This window comes from Lynx rufus, unplaced genomic scaffold (genome assembly GCF_022079265.1).
Source record: "Lynx rufus isolate CCGP_SWC_20201006 ecotype Redwood Valley unplaced genomic scaffold, mLynRuf1.p SCAF_19, whole genome shotgun sequence".
NCBI classification, from domain to species: domain Eukaryota; kingdom Metazoa; phylum Chordata; class Mammalia; order Carnivora; family Felidae; genus Lynx; species Lynx rufus.
The window spans coordinates 26,549,434-26,572,558 of record NW_025814833.1 but is presented as its reverse complement, the minus strand read 5'-3'; the positions used below and the strand labels follow the sequence as shown (position 1 = coordinate 26,572,558).

At 44.7% G+C, this 23,125-nt stretch overlaps 1 protein-coding gene across 1 annotated transcript in view; it reads left to right on the top strand.

Annotated features, from left to right (window-relative positions):
• GPC4 (glypican 4) overlaps nucleotides 1-23,125 on the top strand; it is a 107,307-nt gene that overhangs the window by 56,599 nt on the left and 27,583 nt on the right. The window contains exon 2 of the mRNA XM_047082136.1: nucleotides 15,338-15,496. Coding sequence (XP_046938092.1) covers nucleotides 15,338-15,496 — 159 coding nt within the window. The remainder of the gene's footprint in view (nucleotides 1-15,337; nucleotides 15,497-23,125) is intronic.

The window sequence follows — 23,125 nt, the reverse complement described above, 5'->3', positions numbered from 1 at the left end:
TCAGGTCATGATCTCACGGTCTGTGAGTTTGAGCCCCGCGTCGGGCTCTGTGCTGACAGCTCAGAGCCTGGAGCCTGCTTCGGGTTCTGTCTCTCTCTCTGTCTCTGTCTCTGTCTCTGTCTCTCTTTCTCTCTCTCTCTCTCTCTGTTCCTCCCCCGCTCATGCTCTGTCTCTCTCTGTCTCAGAAATAAACATTAAAAAAAACATTAAAAAAAAAAGACGGGCTTATGATGCTGGACATTTACTCACTTAAGCTTTCGAAATGGCCCCGTTCCCCCCACATTGAAGCTCATTTCCAGAATATGATTTAAAATCGTGCGCTGTGGTCATGGATGTGCCCCTGTAACATTGGATATACTTGGGATTATGCTGTCTCGACTCAGTTTAAACCTAAGATTAGGTGGATTAAGAAAAGAAAATGTGACCTTGCACGGTTTGTGATCCTATGAGAGACAGAGAACAAAGTGAGCTCTTCTCTTTTCTTTCATGTTTCTGGTTACCGATACCCATTTAAGTACATTACAGTATTTACTAATTCCAGCAGATAAGTACAGCACTGCCACATGTTCTGTTTAAACCAAGACCGACATTTAATGTGAGTTATCATTTGTTCTCATCCTCGAAGACCGTTTTATGTATTTATTTATTTATTTATTTATTTATCTATTTATTTTTATTTTAATGTTTATTATTTATTTTTGAGAGAGGGAGTCACAGAATCCGAAGCAGCTCCAGGCTCCGAGCTGTCAGCACAGAGCCCGACGCGGGGCTTGAACTCGAGAACTGTGAGATCATGACCCGAGCTGAAGTCGGAAGCTTAACCGACTGAGCCCCCCCAGGCATCTCCCGTTTTTAGTTTTATTTGTTTTATTTTCTTAAGTAATCTCTACACCCATCGTGGGGCTCAAACCCACAACTCCGAGATCGAGAATCATATGCTTCACTGAGCCAGCCAGGCACCACGTGGCCATTTTCAAAATGATCTTTTCTTTAAGTTTATTTGTTAGAGAGAGCGAGCGAGCATGATGGGGGAGAGGGGCAGAGGGAAAGAGAATCCCAAGCAGACTCCACACTCAGCACAGAGCCCCATCCAGGGCTTGATCCCATGACTGTGAGCTCATGACCTGAGCTGAAATGGAGAGTTGGACGCTCGACCGACTGAGCCACCCAGGCGCCCCTGATAATGATCTCTTGTTGGTTACTGTGGGGTGAGGAAAAACTGGGAGCTTGTGCAAATACATGTGTGTCCACAAGGAGAAGTTTACTTTTGTATTTTCCTTTGAGGTACCTGTCAGTATACTCTTAAGATAGATCATGAATGGGGCGCCTGGGTGGCTCAGTCGGTTAAGCGGCCGACTTCAGCTCAGGTCACAATCTCGCGGTCCGTGAGTTCGAGCCCCGCATCGGGCTCTGGGCTGATGGCTCGGAGCCTGGAGCCTGCTTCCGATTCTGTGTCTCCCTCTCTCTCTGCCCCTCCCCCGTTCATGCTCTGTCTCTCTCTGTCTCAAAAATAAATAAAACGTTAAAAAAAATTAAAAAAAAAAGATAGATCATGAACCACATACCATTATTTGTTCTCCACGTGGGAGAAGACATCTTGAAGGGGAGAAGCTGGAAACAGGTATATTACACTGGCAACCTCTTTTCTGGCACAAAGTCCTGGTATGAAACTGGTCCTTGGGTTTTACAAAGGAGGCTATGTTTATCGCCCTTCTTTTTCTAAGGGCCATTTTAATAATTTTTGCGATCACATCAAAGACTTTTCATAATGACAGCCAGTAATTGCCGTGGTAATGGTGTGCCATCTGCAGGCTCTGTGTAATGGAAACGAGAGAGGAAAACACGTCCCTCTGCTCGATGAGAGTTACCACGGGGCCTGAGGCCCTCGTGCCAGATCGCCTCTACTCAGCCTTGGGTTCCGCGCTATCTTCCTGGTCTTTCTTCCTCACCCAATGCTCTTCCGGGTTTTCTCTCTCACTCCTGTGGCCGTGATGGTGGGTCACATCCTGGGACCGAAGGAGTGATTGGAACTTCCTTGGGAGCTGAGATTTGACTACAGTAATTGCTTTACAAGCCAGCAGTTGACCCATGGTCCGAAAGATGTGTGGAAGGCAAGTCGGATATTGAAATGAGGAAACAGGCACCCACTTGGCGAGTTGCTCTGGCCCAGAGCAAGCTGACACATACGTCTCAAGCTTGACTCTCAGCCAGGCTTCCAGAGCCCTGCTGCGTCCCTTACTTAGGTCCTGGGACAGCACCCTTCTCCGGTGACTCCAGTGTCAGCCCTGTGACAGCAACTTGCATTTCTTAGAGGCTCAAACTAGAATGGTGGCCTCTTTCCTTTCATCCCCACCCAAAGCAAAAATGGTAACGGGCAGCCCTTCATTCTTGGTTATCTGATAGTTCTGCAGTAATGAGGTCCAGGCCGCCTCCAGTGCGCTAGTTTTTTTTCTGGAACATTCACATCTACGTGGCCCCGGGGTAACTATGAGTGAGGCCTCTTATCTGGCAGGCCTGTATCTGAGGATGGTCAGGAATTGAAAATTGAATAGGGCCTGTGGAGACTTGAATGCAAAGCAAATGACTGGTTTCTTTCTTTTCCTCGTCACCTGCCGGCAAAGCAGCGGTCACTCTTCCATCTTCTTCCGCAAGGAAGTAAATCTTTTCGTGTCGTAAATAAATAGTCCCATTAATACTTCAGTGCAGTGCCCAGGATCTGCCTTTACTTTTCCCTCCGTGTGATCCTTAAGGAATGAGAGTAAAGTGGAACGCAGTCAGCATGGCACCTTACGTTTCGCTTCAAGCACCTTTTTATCAGAGTTTCTGAGCCCAGAACAAACAGGGATTATTCCTAGTGGGGCAGAGAGGAGCTCTGTAGTACCTCAACTCCTTGGCGGTTTGTCGTTACGGTCACTCGAAGGCACAAAAACTCCTCTCCTGGGACCTCAGTTGCAAAAAATGGTATGGAGCCATGCCAGGGAGTGATTGTCTGTTGCAACATAAGTTTAGGGCAGCTCATCCTCAAGTGACCGGAGTTTAATACTCTATTTATTTAGTTTTTTCAGTGTTTGTTTATTTTTGAGGGAGATCATGAGCAGGGGAGGGGCAGAAAGAGAGGGAGACACAGACTCTGAAGCAGGCTCCGGGCTCAGTCAGCGCAGAGACCGACGTGGGGCTCGAACTCCTGAACGGTGAGATCGCGACCTGAGCTGAAGTCGGACGCCCAACCGACTGAGCCACCCAGGTGCCCCCAGAGTTCGACACTTTAAAAAAATCAAAACCCTGACATCGTCTGAGAGGTGCGGGTTTTTAAAATAAATGGGAATGTTTAGTGACCTGATGTGTCAAGCCAAATTAACTCAGAAGCATCTGTGCGAGACGTTTTTGCTCTGTGGATTTTGCTTTGTTGACCAAGACAGGCAGCAGAAGTAGGTCCCCAAGGAGTTTGCTTCTCTCCTTCGTTACGAGATTCTGCTTTGAGTCCAAGCTCGTATCTTCCGTAGTTTTGGATGACTCAAAAAATGAACCCAGTGTATCTGGCAGCACATAAATGATATTTGAGGGTGTGACTCTTTCCCCCAGTTTGTCCAGAGGCACCTCCAAAAGCATATCTGTTGAAGCCCCAATGTGAGAAGCTCTCTTGTCTTTTGAACTCGAGTTGTTCCAGGAGAAGATCAGAGGACCTCGGAGATTTGAGGGGATAGAGGCTGGAGGAATTCAGATTACAGAGTAAGAGGGAGAAAGAAAAAGCGTGTAGAGCAACAATAAAATCCGTGTCTGGGCCTCTTGTAATTTTCGAGAGTAGAGACCAAGCCTTTTGTATTTTCTGCACTGATGGATGACATCTGGCACATAAGAGGCGCTTGGTAAATACTGCATTAGTGTTTTTGTGTTGCTGAATCAGGTCCAAGGTTAGTTTAGGTAACGTGAATGGTTCTTTGATTTAGGCTTGGGGAAAATTTGGGAGCAGCGTTCTCTTCCCAGATGATCTCTTGAGGTGGACCGATCGAAGTAACTAGTTCAAGTGATAAATACACTGGATTTTCTAATCCTAATGAAGAAATCAAATGTAATTAATCAACCGGTCTGATCGTAAAGGAAAGATTCTGAAAGGTGAGATTGGGGGATCAAGTGGTGCCAAGGAGCTAATAGATTGCCATTAGGATAAATCCCAATCAGACGCGGGGTGCGTCACCTATAAAGGTAAGCAGAGAGGACCTGTAATGAAGAGTGGGAACGCTGAAAACTTCAGCAAACTCCATCTTCTGGGAAAGGCAACATCATTTCTATAAGAGTAATTCTGTGCTTGGCGAGTGACTGACCTTGTGCTCTTCAAGCAACTAAAGATCTATGTGGACAAAGGGAAACCAGTGCAAGTGATCTGCTTCCCAAAAGCTGTTTGTGAGTTTGCTCACCGAGCCCCGGAACCTTGGGGTAATTGGCTTCACCACAGAATTGTGGGACTGTTCGTTCCAGTTGACTTCGAGGAAGGAAGCAAAGGGTACAGATAGATAATCCTCTGGATAGCGACATGAACAGTGGCATTCTGTGCAAAATTAGGACTGAGACAGATTCCACTTCAAGCTCCAGAACTGGACCTAGAACTGGAAGTATACGTTGAAAACCTTACCGTTAACAAAAGTTTTCTAAATAGCAGAGAGCCCCCTAAAAAGGAATCCGTTCTAGGGTGTATGCCCCAAAGGTGGCAGGCCCGGGTGTTAGGGGGCTTGATAACAGTGAGGAGAAGAGCTGGTTTTGAGGGTCAGAGAGACTCAGCCTTGCCACAGGGGGACCCTGCCCCTTCTCCATATGCCTGTGCTAAGGTGCAGGAGTTTTCCTCTCGTGTTAGAGCAATGAACCCCTGTTCAGCTGTGGCTCCTGTCCATGGAGCTTAGTCTCCGTGGAATGGACTCTAATTAAGAGGCCTTCAATGCAGATGTGTATTAGAGTAAGCTGTAACTCACTGAGACCTTGAACAAGAGTTGTGTGGAAGTGGATTTTAAGGGACGTAATGAAGTACAAGCATTGAAAATGCAAATGTTTCTTTCCTCTTTGCCGTTTCGTTGATGCCTGGCTAGAGTTTTAAAGAATGGTTCGGGTGGCTTGAAATCTGATGTGAGAGTATCATTTGCTTTATGTGAAGCAGCCGACTTTGCTATCTAGATAGCCATTTGGAAAAAATATCTTTGGGAGGACTTATGATTAATGAGTATGTTGTTCTTGGGGTATGCTTTTCCTAGAAAGCAGGTTTACTGAAAACCTAGTCTCACACGGTATTTTGGAGAGGAATTTTAGGTGTATCCTGCGAGACAGAGTAAAAAGAAGTTAAGGAGGAGTTTTGGGTTCCTAGGTACCGCAGCTGAAAGCAATTAGGAAAACAGCGAAGATAATTTTTAAAACGTTCACGACCCCCTCGACCCATGAAATGTATCTGAAGTGAAAGGCATTGATGTTTGTCTTAGAGCAAGTGTCTGTGAGCTTCCCCACCCACCAACTGCATTTTCTTCCACGCCTGTGATAAACTCGGGACTTCACCGCTCACCCTTTCTGATCTTGCTGTGAAACCTAAGTGGCTTTGGCAGGTTATCTGAAAACGAGGTCCCTGGGGGTTTCTTCAGAGATTATTTAGAAATAATAAGGAAAGTCACGCCCTGTTTTCCTGAGGATACTTTCCTTCATTCACTTGTTCTCTAGTTTTAAGCGACTGCCCACCGGAGGCTGCTCACAGGGGCAACCCTTAAGACTTGGTGCACGCGGGGCGCCTGGGCGGCTCAGTCGGTTAAGCGTCCGATATCAGCTCAGGTCACGATCTCGCGGTCTGTGAGTTCAAGCCCCGCGTCAGGCTCTGTGCTGACCGCTCAGAGCCTGGAGCCTGTTTCAGATTCTGCGTCTCCCTCTCTCTCTGCCCCTCCCCCGTTCATGCTCTGTCTCTCTCTGTCTCAAAAATAAATAAACGTTAAAAAATTTTTTTTTTAAAAAAAGACTTGGTGCACGCTAGGTGTGTGCAGAGAAAAAGCAGGGTGCTGGCGGCCAGCGTCTCCCCACCCTGAGAATCCCCTGTGGCCCTCCAAGCCTGGCCCGATGAGCTGTCTTAGAGATGACCCCACCAGGGTCTTCCTCTACCAGGGCTTGCGATGCGTGGTTTGAGTTCACAGGTGCCAGAAGTAACTGTTGGGCACCAGAGACAAAAGTGTCCCAGCCAATAGATGGTATTCCTCTCTAGGCTATTTTGTTGCTTGTAGCTGAATATATAACGTAGGCATTTGGAATCCCGTATCTCCAGGCATTCGGTTAAATTATGAGCCCAATGAAGATTAGAAATTGGGATTCGAGAGAAACTCTGAAATGATGCTGCCCAGGTACACGCCCGGGAAGCCTGCCCCTCGCCGACCCCCCAAAAGGTCTCCACCCACAGTCCTGTGAGCCTTTATCTGCACCGATTGCTTAGGTACTCTTCGTTGGATCCTCCGAATCGTTGAAGGGTTTTGGGTTATACCCACCAGCAGTAGTATTCCTGCTGGGTCCTAGACCTTGGACAAAGTGGTTGTAAATGTGCAAAATAGAGGCAGGTGCCCTGGCTGCTCTAACGTGACGGTGACACGGGTCGGAGTGTGCGTTTCACGCCGCTCGCTCATTTTGGCTGATATGCCTTCCTTTAGTAAACCTTTGGTGCAGTGAAAAGCGGGTTCTGAGGTTGCCAGGCATAAACTTTGGTTCATAATTCGCTTATCATTTAAAGAGCAATAAAAATCCTGTTGATTTCTCTCTGGAGTGGATTTGAAAGCTGTTGCAAGCTCATGGGAATGAAGCCTGGAGCTTTAAAGCAGCAACCCTAACTCTTCCCACTACACTCACAGGAAGGTATTCTTAGAAAAACCTAATACAACTGATTTTCAACATGTCTGTGTTTCTGATTGGCCTTCTCTGGCCTACCTTGCAGGATTAGTGGACCTAAAAATAATTGGCAGTCTTAAGCCCTCCAGAGCAGTGTTTCGGCACGGGTGTGCAAAATACTAACTAGCTGCATTTCTCCTACTGATTGGTAGGTGATCTCAAATCCCACATCTGCATAATGACTATAATTGATGTGCTTTATTATTAAGGCTTAGGTCAAGTGACTTAAGGCTTTCCATGTGCACTGCACATCCTATGCCGTGGTTCCATTCCTTCTCGCAAAGGGAGGTTGGATTAGTGTATATGTTCCCTCTCCCTCCTGGGATTATTAAAAACCTTTAGAGATTTTCTTTCTTTGTTCCCAAGAAGCAGAACGTTGCATATTCCTCCTGGGGTTCTCAGGTAGCGTGGAGGCCCCGGGGTTATCCAGCAACCTGCTTTTTAGCTCACTTTGTGGCTACGTGAATTTAGCTCTAGAAAGTAGAAAGTAGATGGAAACTGTTTTGGTAACTCTTAAGACCAATGGCAAGGAATTGTTTTTACTTTTGGGACAAATCAAAATCAGAAAAAGAGTAAAGTAGCAATTGAGGGATTAGGAAAATTACTTACAGCAAATAACAGCTTAATGTAGCTCCCATTAGTAAAGTTATACCAAGTATTTATATATTTTTTAAAAACCTGATGAAAGCCCCTCCATACGTATACACACCCTTTGAGAACTGAAGCTTGCTTTTAAAAGAAGCAACACACTTGTTTATCCTAGAAGAGTTTCAGATTCACACAAGTTGGGAGGATAGTGATAGCACAGGAAATTTACATCTTACATTAGGGTGGTAAATTGTCACAATTGATAAGCCAATGTTGATGTATTATTATCTGTAGTCCCTATCTGATTTCTGATTTCCTTAGTTTTTTTTAACTAACCCTTTTATTGAGATATAGTTCATATCCTAAATGATTCGCCCATTTAAAGTGTACAACGGCTTTTCATACCCTCACAGAATTGTGGATTCATCACCAAAATCAATTTTAGAACACTTTCATCATCCCAGAAAGAAATCCCCTGCCTTTTAGCTGTAACCTCCCCTTACTTCTCCATTCCTCTAGACAACCATGAATCCACTTTCTGCCTCTGTAAATTGGCCTATGCTGGACATTTCACATAAATGGGATCCTACGGTATGTGGACGTTGGTGACTGGCTCTTTCATTTAGCTTTTGTTTTATTTTATTTTATTTTATTTTATTTTATTTTATTTTATTTTATTTTATTTTATTTTATTTTATTTTTATTTCATTTCATTTCATTTCATTTCATTTCATTTCATTTTTTTATTTTATTTTCTTTAGATTCAGCCATGCAGTAACACATACCTTTCCTTCTTACGGCTGAATGATCCATCATATGGATATACCACATTTTGTTTGTCCACCCGTCAATGGATATTTGGCTACTATGAATAATACTGCTATAAGCCTGGGGCGCCTGGGTGGCTCAGTCAGTTGGGCGACTGACTTCGGCTCAGGTCATGATCTCACGGTTCGTGAGTTCGAGCCCCGCATCGGGCTCTGTGCTGACAGCTCAGAGCCTGGAGCCTGCTTCGGAGTCTGTGTCTGCTCTCTCTGCCCCGCCCCCACTTGTGCTCTGTCTCTGTCTGTCTCTCAAAAATAAATGTTAAAAAAAAAATAATAAAATAGGGACGCCTGGGTGGCTCAGTGGGTTGAGCGTCCGACTTCGGCTCAGGTCAGGATCTCACAATTTGTGATTTCGAGGCCGACGTCGGGCTCTGTGCTGACAGCTCAGAGCCTAGAGCCTGTTTCAGATTCTGTATCTTCCTCTCTCTGCCCCTTCCCTGCTCATGTTCTTTTTCTCTCAAAAATGAATAAATGTTAAAAATTAATAAATAAAAATAAAATAAAATAAAATAAAATAAAATAAAATAAAATAAAATAAAATAAAATAAAATCACTACTGCTCTAAACCTTCACCTGCAAGTTTTTGTGTGATTTCCTTAGTTCTCCCCCAGTATCGTTTTCTTCCTTCCGGGATCCCATCCGGGATACATTTTATTTCATCATCAGGCCTCCTTTAGCTCCCAGGACTTTGCTTTTGATGGCCCTTAGGAGGTCTGTGCTTCATTGTCATCACTAAACCGTCACTTATGCATGCCATTCAATACCTCCTTTCTGACCATCTTTACTCCCCTAAAATCCAGGCTGGAATAAGAAATTTTCCTGATCTAGCCAGAGGAGACAGGCTGCTTGCCCTCCTGGCCCCTGTCCCTCAGCTAGTACAAGTGGTCAGAAAAGTCTCTTCATGGAGAACTTCGGTGGCTTCTCAGGGCATAATTGATGTTCTTCCTTTCTGTTTCATTGTTGCACTTAAAAAAAAAAGTTTAGTTTTGAAAGAGAACGCAAGCAGGGGAGGGGCAGAAAGAGAGGGGGACGGAGGCTCTGAAGTGGGCTCCACGCTGACAGCAGAGAGCCCAGTGTGGGGCTCAAACTCAAGAACTGCGAGATCATGACCTGAGCAGAAGTCAGATGCTCAACCGACTGAGCCACCCAGGTCCCCCGATCATGGCACTTTTTACATTGACATAATGCTTCCTTGTTTACAAAGGGCTTTTTAAGGCTCAAGAGCCTTCCCAAGAGCCTACAGTGGATCATGTCAGCCGAGACTCAAACCCAGTTCCTGAAATCCCCACATCAGTCTTCTTATCCCTAGACTACCATTAGCCTCGCAGAATGAAAGGTGCAAATAGTGTTAAATATTTGGAACCTTTTACATTCACTTCCTAAAAACCCCTCCTTGTAAAGCGCTAAGTTTTCATCAAAACCCAAGCGAGGCACTCGGTTTCTGCAGGAAAGACCAATGTAAGATTGTCTAGTCTCTTACATTTGCAGTTTGCAAAGGGCCTTCCAGTCTGTTCTTCTCAAGGCGGCCAGCCCTTCCCCTTAGGCTGCAATTTGTGTGTCTATTATTTACCGAGAGCATTTGGTTGTTTTATTGGTAAAATCCGTTGGGGTGCAGAGGATGTCTGCCCTACAAATCATGCTGGTGTAGGCAAGCCTGGGTTCTCTGCCACTGTGTCCCTTAAAGGTTTCTGGCTGCTGTTCCCTCCTTTTCGAACTCTGGGGGACTAATTACGAGAGACTTACTTTATCTCCGGCAGGTGCAGAAAGCTAACACCTTAGTGGTGACTACAGGTATTCTTTTATCACCGTTCCGCCCGGATATGTGAGCACTGGAGAGACGTTTTCTTGGCATCTAGTTGGACTTCAAAAGGCATTTTCCGAGAAAGACCTAGAAAGTGGTTGTAAGATATAGCTAAAAAGAGTCAAGTTGATAGTAAATAAGCAGAGAGCTGGCCTGAGAACTAACCGCCACGTGTAACATTTTCTACGGGAAGGTGGGTAGGAGCAGCCGAAATCCACTGACGTGAGCTGCACCCCGTTTGTACATCAGAGCCAGCCTTTGGCGAGGGGAAGGTCGATGAGGGAAAACGAGAAAGCACACTTCCACAGATTGTTCGCGGCAGAGTCCCGTTAAAGCACGGGCTAGATGCCTCATGTGCAGTGCCTACTTCTTTAACCATTGATTTGAAGCGCTTCCAAAAAGGAGCGAATACATGCTCGGCAGGACTGAGCAGTAATTTATTGTGATTGTCTTTGTTCAGCTTCGAAAACTAAGGCATTGATATCAAGACTAAAGAGAAATTACATAGAGCTGGTGTGATTGAAAAACGTTTGGCTCTTTTGAGTGATTTTTTTTGTTTTGTTTTGTTTTTAATGACATAGAGTTAAGCTTTAAAAAGCACGCTTCGTTGAATCTCATCCGAGCCTCCAAGGACAGGGCTAGGGGACCTGTTTTCTTTAGAAGGCCACTGACCCACAAAGAAAAAAACTAATCAAGGGCCGTGTACAAAAAGCAACTTAATTTAGGTGCTTCCTTAGAAAAGCATAAAGCATTCAACTTACCTGCTTTTTAAATGAAGAACAGGGAACTCGACACAAGTACAACAAATATAACAAAAACCCTCTTCAGGTTCATATTCTGCGCAGTCAGAAGATACGGGGTAGAGCAACAAAGAACAGTACGGGGAGAGGAAAGGAGCGAAAGCAGCCAGGGGAGTTTTAAGGGACCAGAAGAGATACGTGGAGAAAACCCTACCTGCAGCCAAGGGTCATGGACGGAGGAAGCTGAGTTAGGGAAAGAGAGGAAACTGCAATTAACTGGTTCACAGCTATTCATAGCTCATCTGTAGTTCTACTGCTTGAGCCTTTCACGTAATAATTCTTGTTTTAATGTATTCTTTTTTAAAGATGTTTATCCCTTTTTTAGAGAGAGAGAGCGAGAGAGCGAGAGAGCATGAGCTGGGGAGGGGCAGAGAGGAGGGAGACAGAGGATCCAAAGCAGGCTCTGCACTGCCAGGACTCGAACTCACAAACTGCAAGATCGTGACCTGAGCCGAAATCAGATGTTGGACCGACTGGGCCACTCAGGAGCCCCTCAAGTAAAAATTCTTATGGAATTGTATGTATCAGAAATACCCAGGGCCCTTTGAAAAAAAGGCACGTGCTCAGCACTCCCCCCTCCCTGCAGTGGCTGTCTGCCTGCCCCATACTGGATCCTGTTGTCCCTGTGCTCGGCTCTCTCAGCCCAAGGAGAGCGTCGCTCCGTCTTTCTTAAATGAGAAAGGGATCACCAGGTTTAGAAAGGAGATCTCCAGAAAGAAAAGGCGTTTCTCATCCAGACACAGCATTTTAGGAATGTCTCAGACAAATAACGTCTCTGAAATAATACGTGTGCTCTGGTTTTTAATAGGAACCATTTTGGGCACTTAAAGTAGAAATATGCACGTTTTTTTTTTAAAAGTATTTATTTAAGCAATCTCCCCGCCCAACATGGGGCCCAGACTGAGGACCCAGAGATCAAGAGTCGCACGCTCTTCCGACTAAGCTGACCAGGCGCCCCCAGAAGTATGCAGGTTTTAAAAATCAAATGCATCGGTCAAGTTCTGACCAGAATGTCGAGCTCTGATTCCGTTTTCAAATGCACCCAGACTGCCCCCACCTTTTCCTCCTCGTACTTCTCATCAGCAGGAACTGGTCATGGCACTGAGCTTGGGTTTTAATTCACCAGGTATGGGTTGGACTGCGTGTGTCTCAGGCAGGGCTTTGGGCGAGAACGTCACGTTACGTTTTCAAGCAATGCTGTTTAGAGATGCCGACAGAATAAGTGGCCTGTTGGAGGGGCTGCTTTGCAACAGAGGGCAAGACCACTTTGCCAGCAGGAGCATTAACCACGTATCCATCCTGTTGTCATCCTTGACCCAAGGCAAGCCTTTTACTGTTAGACCGAGTCTTCCTGGAAAGACCTCTCTAAAATGAAAGTGGACTCCTTATTAGGTATTGCCAGAACAAATACGTATTCCAGTGTTCTGTTGTAGACAGGTCTCCGTAAAGTCCTGCTGAGGGCCCCTGGTGGCTGTGAAATGGGCAGAGTACATGGGCCACTCTGGGCCTTTTAGATGTGCCAGTGTATACATGTATCTGTGGAAACGGTGCTGCGTGCATTCAGCAGGTTGCTGGTAACTTTCATTGCTGTTACCCATTTTTGAAAGGTGTCTCCTCAATGCAAAATTCCTGTGGGTCAGTTTAAACCCCTCAATGTCTAGCACCTTCCTAAATGTAGAAAATTATTCTTTCCTGCTGTCTCTTTGAATTTTCTGGCTTCGGGTGTGTGTGTGTGTGTGTGTGTGTGTGTGTGTGTGTGTGTGTGTGTGTGTGTTTGCTTGCCTGCCTGCTTGCATTGGGGCTGGGAAAAAGGAGTAGTTTTCCTTGGACTTAGCAGCTTATTTTGATGGCCTCCAATAAGTGGCCCCTTTGTTATTATATATGTGAACCCTGTTAAGATTCGGTGAACATAGATTGTTTTCCAAACTCATGAATTGTTTTGCCTCGGAAATGCAGTGCATACCCCAATGGACTCTTTGCATGCATTTGAAAACCAGCGTGTGATGAATATTAGCCTGTGACAGTCTTAAAGAGTAGCTGCTCCCTTATTATAATTCATTTATATAGCCCTGCGTGTCTTAAGTTCTCATTCTGAGCATTCCAATTAATTTTCTATGTGGGGTGTAAGTGTGATGGATTATTTAATGCGACCACAGCAAGTACTGTACTAGTTGGGGTTCTTCATATTATTTCACACGTTGGGACTATATTGGGGGGAAATCCTCAACCCTGAAACCTGGAGACCACTGGGTATCTCTCTGTTAATTATGTGTCTCAGCACCAAAGGCCTGCTGTGAACTTGTTAAGCCAGCAAAGAGGGAGTTTTGTTTTTGGTTGTAACAAAGGTGTTTGCAGAAAACTGAGCCTTAGCAACCTTCTTCTTCGACTAATGAGATCTAAGCTTCTAAACTCTTATACACAACCCCCCCCACCCCCGCAACACACACATTTTTTGTTAGATTTATCTGTTGACCAAGGGTTTCAAAAATGCCAAAAGGAACTTTTAGCAGTTTCTGGATGAGGAAGCTGTTTGAAGATTGTTTCCCTTCCGCCTTCTCTATTAAATAGTCTTTTAATACCGCACACCCCTTTTTGTGTGGCAGTAACATTCTCCCTGCTTGTTAATTGCCAGGAAGGAAGAATGATCAGGAATATATATGATCATGTAATTGTTTGCATACGTGCAGTTGACAGTCCTAGTTTAGTCAAATTAAGTTCCTTAACTCCATTTTATCTGAAATCCCCCACCTCCCCGAGGCCACGTTGGCATCTGTCTTAGGTGAAGACTGAACTTCTAAGCACACGCAGCCAAGAAGCAGCAATGGCCAGCGCACGGTCCGGTTCATTTCCCGTTACTTGTTTGATCTGCTCATCATTCTACGGCCCTTTATTTATTGTACACACTTACCATTGACAAGTGCATATGTCTTTAATATACTCAGTTCCTGAGTTCCTGAGATCTTGATTTTTTTTCCAGACCCCTCATCTTACATGGAACATGGACAGCAATAGCAGAAGGAACAGTGGCAGTGAATCCTTGTAAGCCTCTGTAAAAATTCGATCACACCGATTTGTGGAGCAACTCAAGGGGTGGTACCTGTTTGGGTTTAGTTTTCAATGACACCGCACCTCTTGGTCATTAGGAGGAAGAGCTATGGTCTCTGCATAGCACATTTTTGTTCTGTGGCCGAAGGAACAAGGTGTGGGTGAACTTTGGGGTCTATTAAAAAAAAAAAAAAAGCCCTCCAGGGGTACCTGGGTGGCTCATTCAGTTAAGCGTCCAACTCTTGATTTTTGACTCAGGTCATGATCTCAGAGTTACAAACGGTCCCTACATCGGGCTCCACACTGATGATGCAGAGCCTGCTTGGGATTCTCTCTCTCCCCATCTCTCTCTGCTCCTCGCCTGCACGTGTGCTCTCTCCCTCTCTCATAAAATAAATAAACATAAAAAAAAAAAAGCCCTCCACACCGTCCGGTCCGAACCACAAGCAGAACCTAGTTGGTATAGGGGAGGGAGATCCTCTGTGTGTCTGAGCTGCTGTGGAGTGATGGCGTCTTTGACATGTCTCTTGACTCTCAGGGCTATATCACTACATAAAGATTATATTTATCAGATGCCATTAGTCTATATTGGGATGAGTGGCTACACATCCCAGTATCATAAGGTCACACGGTGTCTAACAACTGCATAGAGGGTGCCGGACAAGAAAACCTGAAGTTTGAAGATCACCTGCCATTACCCTTTGTGACTTATCATAGCCTGAAATTATCCAGTGTGAACTCACATTATTTCCTCTTGGTCGACAACCCCTTGAAATCCACTTATCCCTTTGCTTCTCCTCAGTATAACTACCGCTGGTGTATTTGCTCAGTTTTCGGCTGTCATGTATTTTAGAAATCATTCTTCCTTAAGGTACCCCCTCTTGGAATGTAAACTCAGAAAAGCTAGAAAAACTTATGCCTCATAGAATCTTGAATAGTTTATATATATTAAAAAAAAAAGACTTTGGTTGATATTGAACGATAATGTTTATTGGCAGCACCGATTTTCCTGTAGTGTAGCAATGTTCCTGAATCAAAAGTTTTTGTCTTTTGTAGGTGGCTTTATTATTTTCTCCTTCCCATAACAGAACGGATGTTTTTAGTTTTTTTTTTTTTCTTTAAGTAAACTCTACCCCCAACGTGGGGCTTGAACTCAACCCTGAGATCAAGAGTCGCATGCTCTACCCATTGAGCCAGCCAGCCACCGCCCCCCCTCTATGTTTTCAGTTTAGTAAAACTTTTCAGATACACATGATGCCTAGGCCTTTGCAGGAACCTCACGGGTGGAAATGAAGCAGAGAGTGTGCACTTGAGCCAAACTCTTCCCTCTTGGCCTTGATGAATGATAATGGAGCTTGATTGTCTTACGTTTTATCTTCCAGGTGATCATTTGAAGATCTGTCCTCAGGGTTATACCTGCTGCTCCCCGGAGATGGAGGAGAAATACAGCCTGCAAAGTAAAGATGATTTCAAAAGTGTGGTCAGCGAACAGTGCAATCGTTTGCAAGCCATCTTTGCTTCCCGTTACAAGAAGTTTGATGGTAGGTTTTGGAAGTCTGGTCCAAGTAAGCATCGACGTGCTTTGCTCTTGGATTGGTCTTTACCTTTTATTCGAGTCACATTTTAGAGGTGACAGTTCAGTTTGTCCAATTGCTTTTTCAGAGCTCCCCTGCCTTCTCCGAAGATACTCTCCTTGTTGGATCCTAGGGGCGAGTTAGTCCTCCAGTGTCATTGCTAGCGCCCTTCTGGATGCTCTAGAATCTGTATGGTAGGCATTATGGAAATATGGTCACAAGGAGACAAAAAGATTAGCGTAGTTTAATTGAAAGGCTTTCATTTATTTTCTTGGGTGAACGCAAAATAGTGTTGTTGACGCAAGTTACTTTAAAAAAAACAAAACAAAACAAAAAAACCTCCCTAATAAAAAGCAGGCGTCTGAAAACTTACCATAACCAGAGAGATTCTGCAGATGCTGGATTTCCAATTAGATTTCAAACTGGATTCCTCAGAGACCACTAGAGTTCCTAGAAGCCCTGTGGTACACAGATAGGATTAAAACTCAGCTCTTGGGTTTCCATGCAGCGATGACCCAGAAGTAGCTACTATATTTATAATTGCTGTTAAGCTGGGCCTCGTCTCTCAGCTGGCACTTTGGTGTGGTCTGTCCACGTAAAGCCATGACCAAACCCATTTCGGTCCCCTGTGCCAAACATAAGCTCGTAGGCGCACTTTCTTTTAATAGTGAACAACTAGCCAATAGGGTCCAAATGAGAGACGCTTCAATCGTATCGGAGGCAACGCTACCGGTAACAGACTTTAAAACCCAGGGAGTGTGGGATCCCAAACCCCTCAGGATTCTTTTCTCTGGTGCTCTGTACTCAGTCTGAAGATTATTATGAAGTAGGTTTAAGTTTCATAGGAATGGTTTTCTTTGTGCCTGTTTTAAAGGCCATTCTAATTACATAGTACCTTTGAAGCGTGCTTTTCTTGACATTATGTGTGGTGAAGAAGTACAAGGCAAATTTTCGAGATGTGAAATGTCTTTGAGTATTTCTGCAAAGGGCTTGTTACCATGGTGAGAAGTTGGATGAAATTAGATTTATATAGCTGATAAGGCAGTCCCCAGCTAAAGAACAGGTTGTATTTCAAATGTTGGCTTCGAGATTTGTTATTTGAAACTTATAACCGATTTAATAAGTGTTGGGTTCTCAGGCTAGACCATGAGAGCATATTTAATTTGTAATGTAGTTGAACTGAAGTTTTCCCTACATAGCCTACCATTTTTCGTGCCCATTTTATCAACAGTTGCTGTGCAAAATTGGGTTCAGTCTTAATTTTATGTCCTCCTTTTTCCTGGATGGATAGAAATGTTTTTTTTTTTAATTTTTTTTTTTACATTTGTTTATTTTTTGAGAGACAGAGAGAGCACAAGTTAGGGAGGGGCAGAGAGAGAGGGAGACACAGGATCCGAAGCAGGCTCCAGGCTCCGAGCCGTCAGCACAGAGCCCGACGCGGGGCTTGAACTCACAAACCGTGAGATCATGACCTGAGCCGAAGTCGGACGCTTAACTGACTGAGCCACCCAGGTGCCCCTGGATACAAATGTTTTTATATCTCTTTCCTGTTTATTAGTCAATACCCCACTCACCGCACATGTTGTAACTATAAAGAGTACTTAACAACGTGCTAATACCACGCAGAGATGGGTGTTGATATCAAAAGACATCTTAGACCACCTCTGTCTATATTGGTGGTCTAATTATTATTATTATTATACAAATTATTTATATTATATTAATTATAATTATTATATTTATTTTTATATAAATTATTATAATTATTAGAAAGACTGGTATTTGCTTGACTATGGCATTTCTCATTCAACACAGTAACCCAAGCATTTTCTTTAACGTTGAGGACAATACCTAGAAAGATAATCAGATAGCCATCTTTGAAAACTTGAGCTGCTGATACCAAAAAAAATGACCCCTTGGGGTTTTATCATGTCATTTAGAAGGAAAAAGTCTTGCTCTTTACAAGCAACTAACCTGTTGGCAGCATGATGGAGTTGGAGATAAAACAGTTTTCAAGTTCCCCAAGTTGCCCCATTTCCTGTTAGACCTGTCTCTTCCTGGTATGAGGCCACAGACGTTAGTGATCTCTCTCGCCTCCAGGCCTGCTGGTTTAGCTATTCTTTCCCCTTCTCGCTCCCCATGGTTTTGTGGCATTACTCATATGATTCCAACGTGTAGTTTTTAAGAAGCCACACAGAGAAACACCACCAGTAAGTGTTAATAGAAGTTTTTTTAAAAATTACAGAGAAAACAGGGGCGCCTGGGTGGCTCAGTCGGTTAAGTGTCCGACTTCAGTTCAGGTCATGATCTCACAGTCTGTGAGTTCGAGAGCCCCGCGTCGGGCTCTGTGCCGACAGCTCAGAGACTGGAGCCTGCTTCAGAGTCTGTGTCTCCCTCTCTCTCTGCCCCTCTGCTGCTCATGCTCTGTCTCTCTCTGTCTCAAAAATAAATAAAAACATTAAAAAAAATTACAGAGAAAAGTTTCTCTTGCCCTTCCCTACCAGGTTTCACATTCAATAAATGTTTTAATAATACTGTATCAGTTTCAAAACTGGTCATGAAAATGATTATGAAACTCTAGTTCGTTTCTTCTAACTTCAACTATGGCATAGACAATAAAGGTAGTGAGAACAGATTAAATTTCTTTTGAGGGAATAGTAGTTGAAATGTGTTTGGTCTGGTGATCAGAACAGGTGTGGGATATGTTGCCTATTTCCTCCAATTTGGGTTTTCTGAGATAATGGAATGCTTTTGTATGGTAAAACGTGACTGCTATCCAACAAACCATAAGCCTCACGTGGGTGTGCTGTGTTTGTTGACTGATTTTTAAGGATGGCCGTTAGGAACTGCTAACACTCCTCAGGCCTAAAGATGATGGTGAGTAAAATCGTACAGAGGTTGTCTTGATGCTCAGAAATCCAAGGGCAGGGTGCTTTGCTCAAAGAATTGTCCAAGCCGTTGTAAAGGACAAGCCCGAGGTTCTTGGGGTGAATGGAAGAGAGAAGGTTGGACCGAGCAGCAGGATGGCAGCTGGAGAACCGTGATGGGGCTGCAAGGTGGTATAAAGAAGGCTGAGGGTGAGTCCTGAGGAAATAGGAAAGGGACCCATGGGAACGTACAAGGTCAAGCAACTTCAAAGGAGCATCTTTTGCTATTTTCCAAGCTTATGGTATAAATTTAGGGGCGCCTGGGTGGCTCAGTCGGTTAAGTGTCCGACTTCGGCTCAGGCCATGATCTCGTGGTTCAGGAGTTCGAGCCCCGCGTCGGGCCTGTGCTGACCGCTCAGAGCCTGGAGCCTGCTTCGGATTCTGTGCCTCTCTCTCTCTCTCTCTCTCTCTCTCTCTCTCTCTCTCTCTCTCTCTGCCCCTGCCCCCCTCTCTCTCTCCCTGTCTCTGAAAAATAAACAAACATAAAAAAAATTAAAGTGGTGACCCCGAGCACAGGCAACTTAAAACCTTTAGTCTTGTTTATGAGATACCCACTTCTTTCTAAGACAGGAACAATTGCTTGTTATAAACTTTTCAACAAAAACAAAATTTGTAGGCTTTTTAGGGGATTAGCCTTCGTTAACCAGAGACCATCCCATTACCCCAAGTTTCCATCATTCCGCCTTGAGAAGCTCCGGAGTTCAGGTGCCAAATGTGGTGTTTCGAAGCCAGTTCCCTCATCCCTAAAGGCTTTTTTTTTTTTGTTCTACACGTTTAGTTTTCTGTTGTTTGCCCATCTGAAGAGATTATACAGTCTGTAAATTCATTTTTTAGAGTTTAGAGAATTGTGTGTGTGTGTGTGTGTGTGTGTGTGTGAGAGAGAGAGAGAGAGAGAGAGAGAGAGAGAGAAAATCTGAAGCAGGCACCACGCTGTCAGTGCACAGCCCAACATGGGGCTCGATCCCAAGGACCGTGACATGACCTGAGCCAAAATCAAGAGTCGGTCGCTTAACAGACCGAGCCACCCAGGCGCCCCTGTAAATCCTGTTTTAAGTTGTCAACTGTGTGCAGGTGTGTGTTCTCAGGCTCGAGTGAAGTACAGAGGTACACGTTCAGGCAGCGCATCTCCCCCACAGAATTCTCGGGTTTCTCACATTTTAAACCTGCACATCTGAGTCTAAGGTCTCACCTCTTTATTTTCCACACTGTAATCTTCTCTGTCCACTCTTTAACTTACGATGTTCGGTGCCAGAAATCCATCCTAGGCTAGACACCTAGAGCCGGGAAGCGATAGTGACAGAGCTGGCTGCTCCCCCTGTTGGCGAGTTCTGGGATTTTTTTTTTTTTTTTTTTTTTTAAGGAGAACTGCTAATTAACATAGCTGAATCGGTTGTCTCATGAATATGCTAATCACATGCGCAGTTCAGGGGGCTTTGAAAGAATTGCCAGGCAGAGGAATAGAAATAATAGAAGTGGGGCGTAATCCGTGTTTTGGGACCACAACATAAAGGCCCACCCCAAAATGTCGTGTTTTGTGAGAGACTAGTTGTTTTTAAAAGAAGCATGGTTCAAACAACCCAAATAGATTAAGAAGATTAGAGCTGCCGTGTTCAGTATATCTCTGAATCACGTAGTAAAACTGATGTTAACAAGTATGCGAGTATATTTTTGCCTAACTTCCCGAATCAAACGGTTTGGTTTGCATGTTGAAGAAATCTTAAGGAGATAGGTTGTCTGATGCTAGCCCATCGCGAAAACTCTGTTGATTCATCATTTTAGGGAGCAAATGGAGTAACTTTGGGAGACAGCACACTGAATTGTCAGCCTGGTTCTGACATTTGCTGGGTCTCAGTTTTCCCATCCATAAAATGAGGGGGTTGAGCTGGATGCTCTCTAAAGACCCTTTCAATTCTAAAAATTCTGTGTATCTTCTAAACATGTGACTAGACCAGCTGCTTTAGTGAAAGGTCTTACAAGATGTTAATTAGCCGCCTGTCTGGTACCCTCTATTTTCCCGCTATGATTTCTTAACTCCACTACTCTCCGCAGGTCTTTGAAAACCCTCCCTTGAGCCTGAAGCTTGTTAACTCGAATAATAGTAGAAATTTTCTGAATTAGCTTAAAACGCACATAAAAGAAATAATTGTCTGTCCCATCTATCTGCATGGGCCAAGTGCAAATCAAAGTGGCCACCCTTTCCTTAAGCCCTCACGCCCCCTTGTTTTCTATCATTTCACAAAGGCAGGACATGTCGCACTCTGCAGATTTAGCCAAATCTGTGTTTTAATCACTGACTGGAAATTTCCCAGACTTCATACTGGCCATCCACTTCATTAGGCCAGTCGGATAACCAGCGTGGAGGTGCAGGGAGTTGATGGCATTAGAATTCACATGCCCACGAAATCGGTGACTTCGGTGGGAGGAAGCTGGCCGCTCACCTTAAAAGGCAGATACGTCCAACCCAGCTTCATGGCCATTAGCCAAACTGAAATTTCCGGAATTGCCCTGACCTCTGACTTTATTTTTTCAGCTGCATGGTTTTATTATTTTCCTTTGCACATCCATATTGACTTTATAACCAAAGGCCCCCTGGGAGGTTTTTACATTAAAAAAAAAAAAAAAGTCTTGGGCACCTGGGTGGCTCAGTTGGTTGAGCCTCCGACTTCAGCTCAGGTCATGGTCTCGCTGTCCATGGGTTCAAGCCCCGCATCGGGTTCTGTGCTGATAGCTCAGAGCCTGGAGCCTGGTTCCGATGCTGTGTCTCCCTCTCTCTTGGCCCCTCCCCCACGTTCTCTGTCTCTCTCTCCCTCTCAAATAAATAGTAACATTTATTTAAAGTCTTAAATATCCTCGGGGCGCCTGGGTGGCGCAGTCGGTTAAGCGTCCGACTTCAGCCAGGTCACGATCTCACGGTCCGGGAGTTCGAGCCCCGCGTCAGGCTCTGGGCTGATGGCTCAGAGCCTGGAGCCTGTTTCCCTCTGTGTCTCCCTCTCTCTCTCTGCCCCTCCCCCGTTCATGCTCTGTCTCTCTCTTTCCCAAAAATAAATAAACGTTGAAAAAAAAATTTTTTTTAAAATAATAAAGTCTTAAATATCCTCAAAATAAATGTGTCAAAGAAATGTCTAACGTACATACAACCTAGGGTCGCTTTTTCATCCTCACCTCAGATTTCATCCGTTGAGGCCTTTTTAAGAAACGTGTTGCCTTTTCAAACTTCTGCCACAGTGCAGTGGACAACATTTCACAGCCACAAAACTACAGAGAGAGACCCGAGGCCTTCTGGCCATCCTGCAAATGTAGCGCTCTTTTCCAGATCATAATAGTAATGGTCTTTGATTTCGTTGGGAAGCCCCACTCCCCTTTCCTTTACGATTCTATTTTCTTTTCCTTCCATGCTAACTCTTTTATAATCTCTCTGTGAAAGTTGATGAAAAAGAGCCACTGCCAGCTTTACTGTAATCAAATCAAGAGCTCAGACAAAACACACACATTTCTGTATTGACAAAGGTTTTCTGCCTTTTGAGTTGTTATCTGAAGTGTGACCAATCGTGGCCGTAGCATTGGCGCTCTGGGCGGGTTGCAAATACTTGTGCAGCTTCCAAGGATCCCTCCGCCCGGGGCGCTTTCGCCGCGGGCCTCTGCTGTTAGCTTTGACTTCTTTAGAAGTCACGGCAGCAGCAAGAAGCAGCTGATCTGTTTGGAGGCAAGTAAATAAATGGAAGAGCTTCAGCTGAACTGCTTTTATCTACTTTGTTGGTTCATTGCACTCTGAGCCTGGGAGTTTAGAACGCTGTTGTTCCTCTCTGCCCACCCTCTTGCGGGCGGCTGTCTGTCCAGGCAAAGAAAGGGGCGTATTTGATCTAGCACTGACTCCCGACTGATTGACTGGGAGAATTCTCAAGCCGGTCAGGCCTTTCTTGTTTATTGTCCCTTCCCGTCTCCGTTCCCCCCCCCCCCCTTCGCTTGAAAGAACTAGCAAAGCCATCGAAACTCTCGGAATAAATATGACTCAGACATGTGACTCAGGTGGAGTGCCACGTGGGCACACCTTTTCTGGAGGTCAGTCTGTCAGAAGTTTCGAATGCATTCCCAGCCTTTGATTTACTAATTCCACGTGTAGGTATTTATCTCAGGGACAGAAAGGTCTGCGTGCAGATTGATGTACAAGGGCGTTCATCACAGCATTAACCTATAATAATGAAAAACAGGAAATCGGTCTAAGGGTCCCATAACGATTGTGACCTGTCCGTACGGTGTCATGTATACGCAGTTGTTACAAAGCGATGTTTCTTTTTTAAAAAAATTTTTTTTAATATTTATTTTTGAGAGAAAGAGAGCACGTGCGAGCGTGAGTGGGGGAGGGGCAGAGAGAGACCGCGACAACCGAATGCAAAGCAGGCTCCAGGCTCTGAGCCGTGAGCACAGAGCCGGATGTGGGGCTTGAACTCATGAACTGCACGATCATTACCGGAGCCAAAGGTGGACGCTTAACCGACTGAGCCACCCAGGTGCCCCACAGGTGATATTTCTGAAGAATCTTTAATCACATAGGAAACGGTAACCATTACGGTGTTACCTGAGAACAGGGTACAAATACGGTATGATCTCAAGCATGTGATGCATATCTTCATGGGGAAAAGAGGTAATTTGATAAACCATTGTTGCTCTC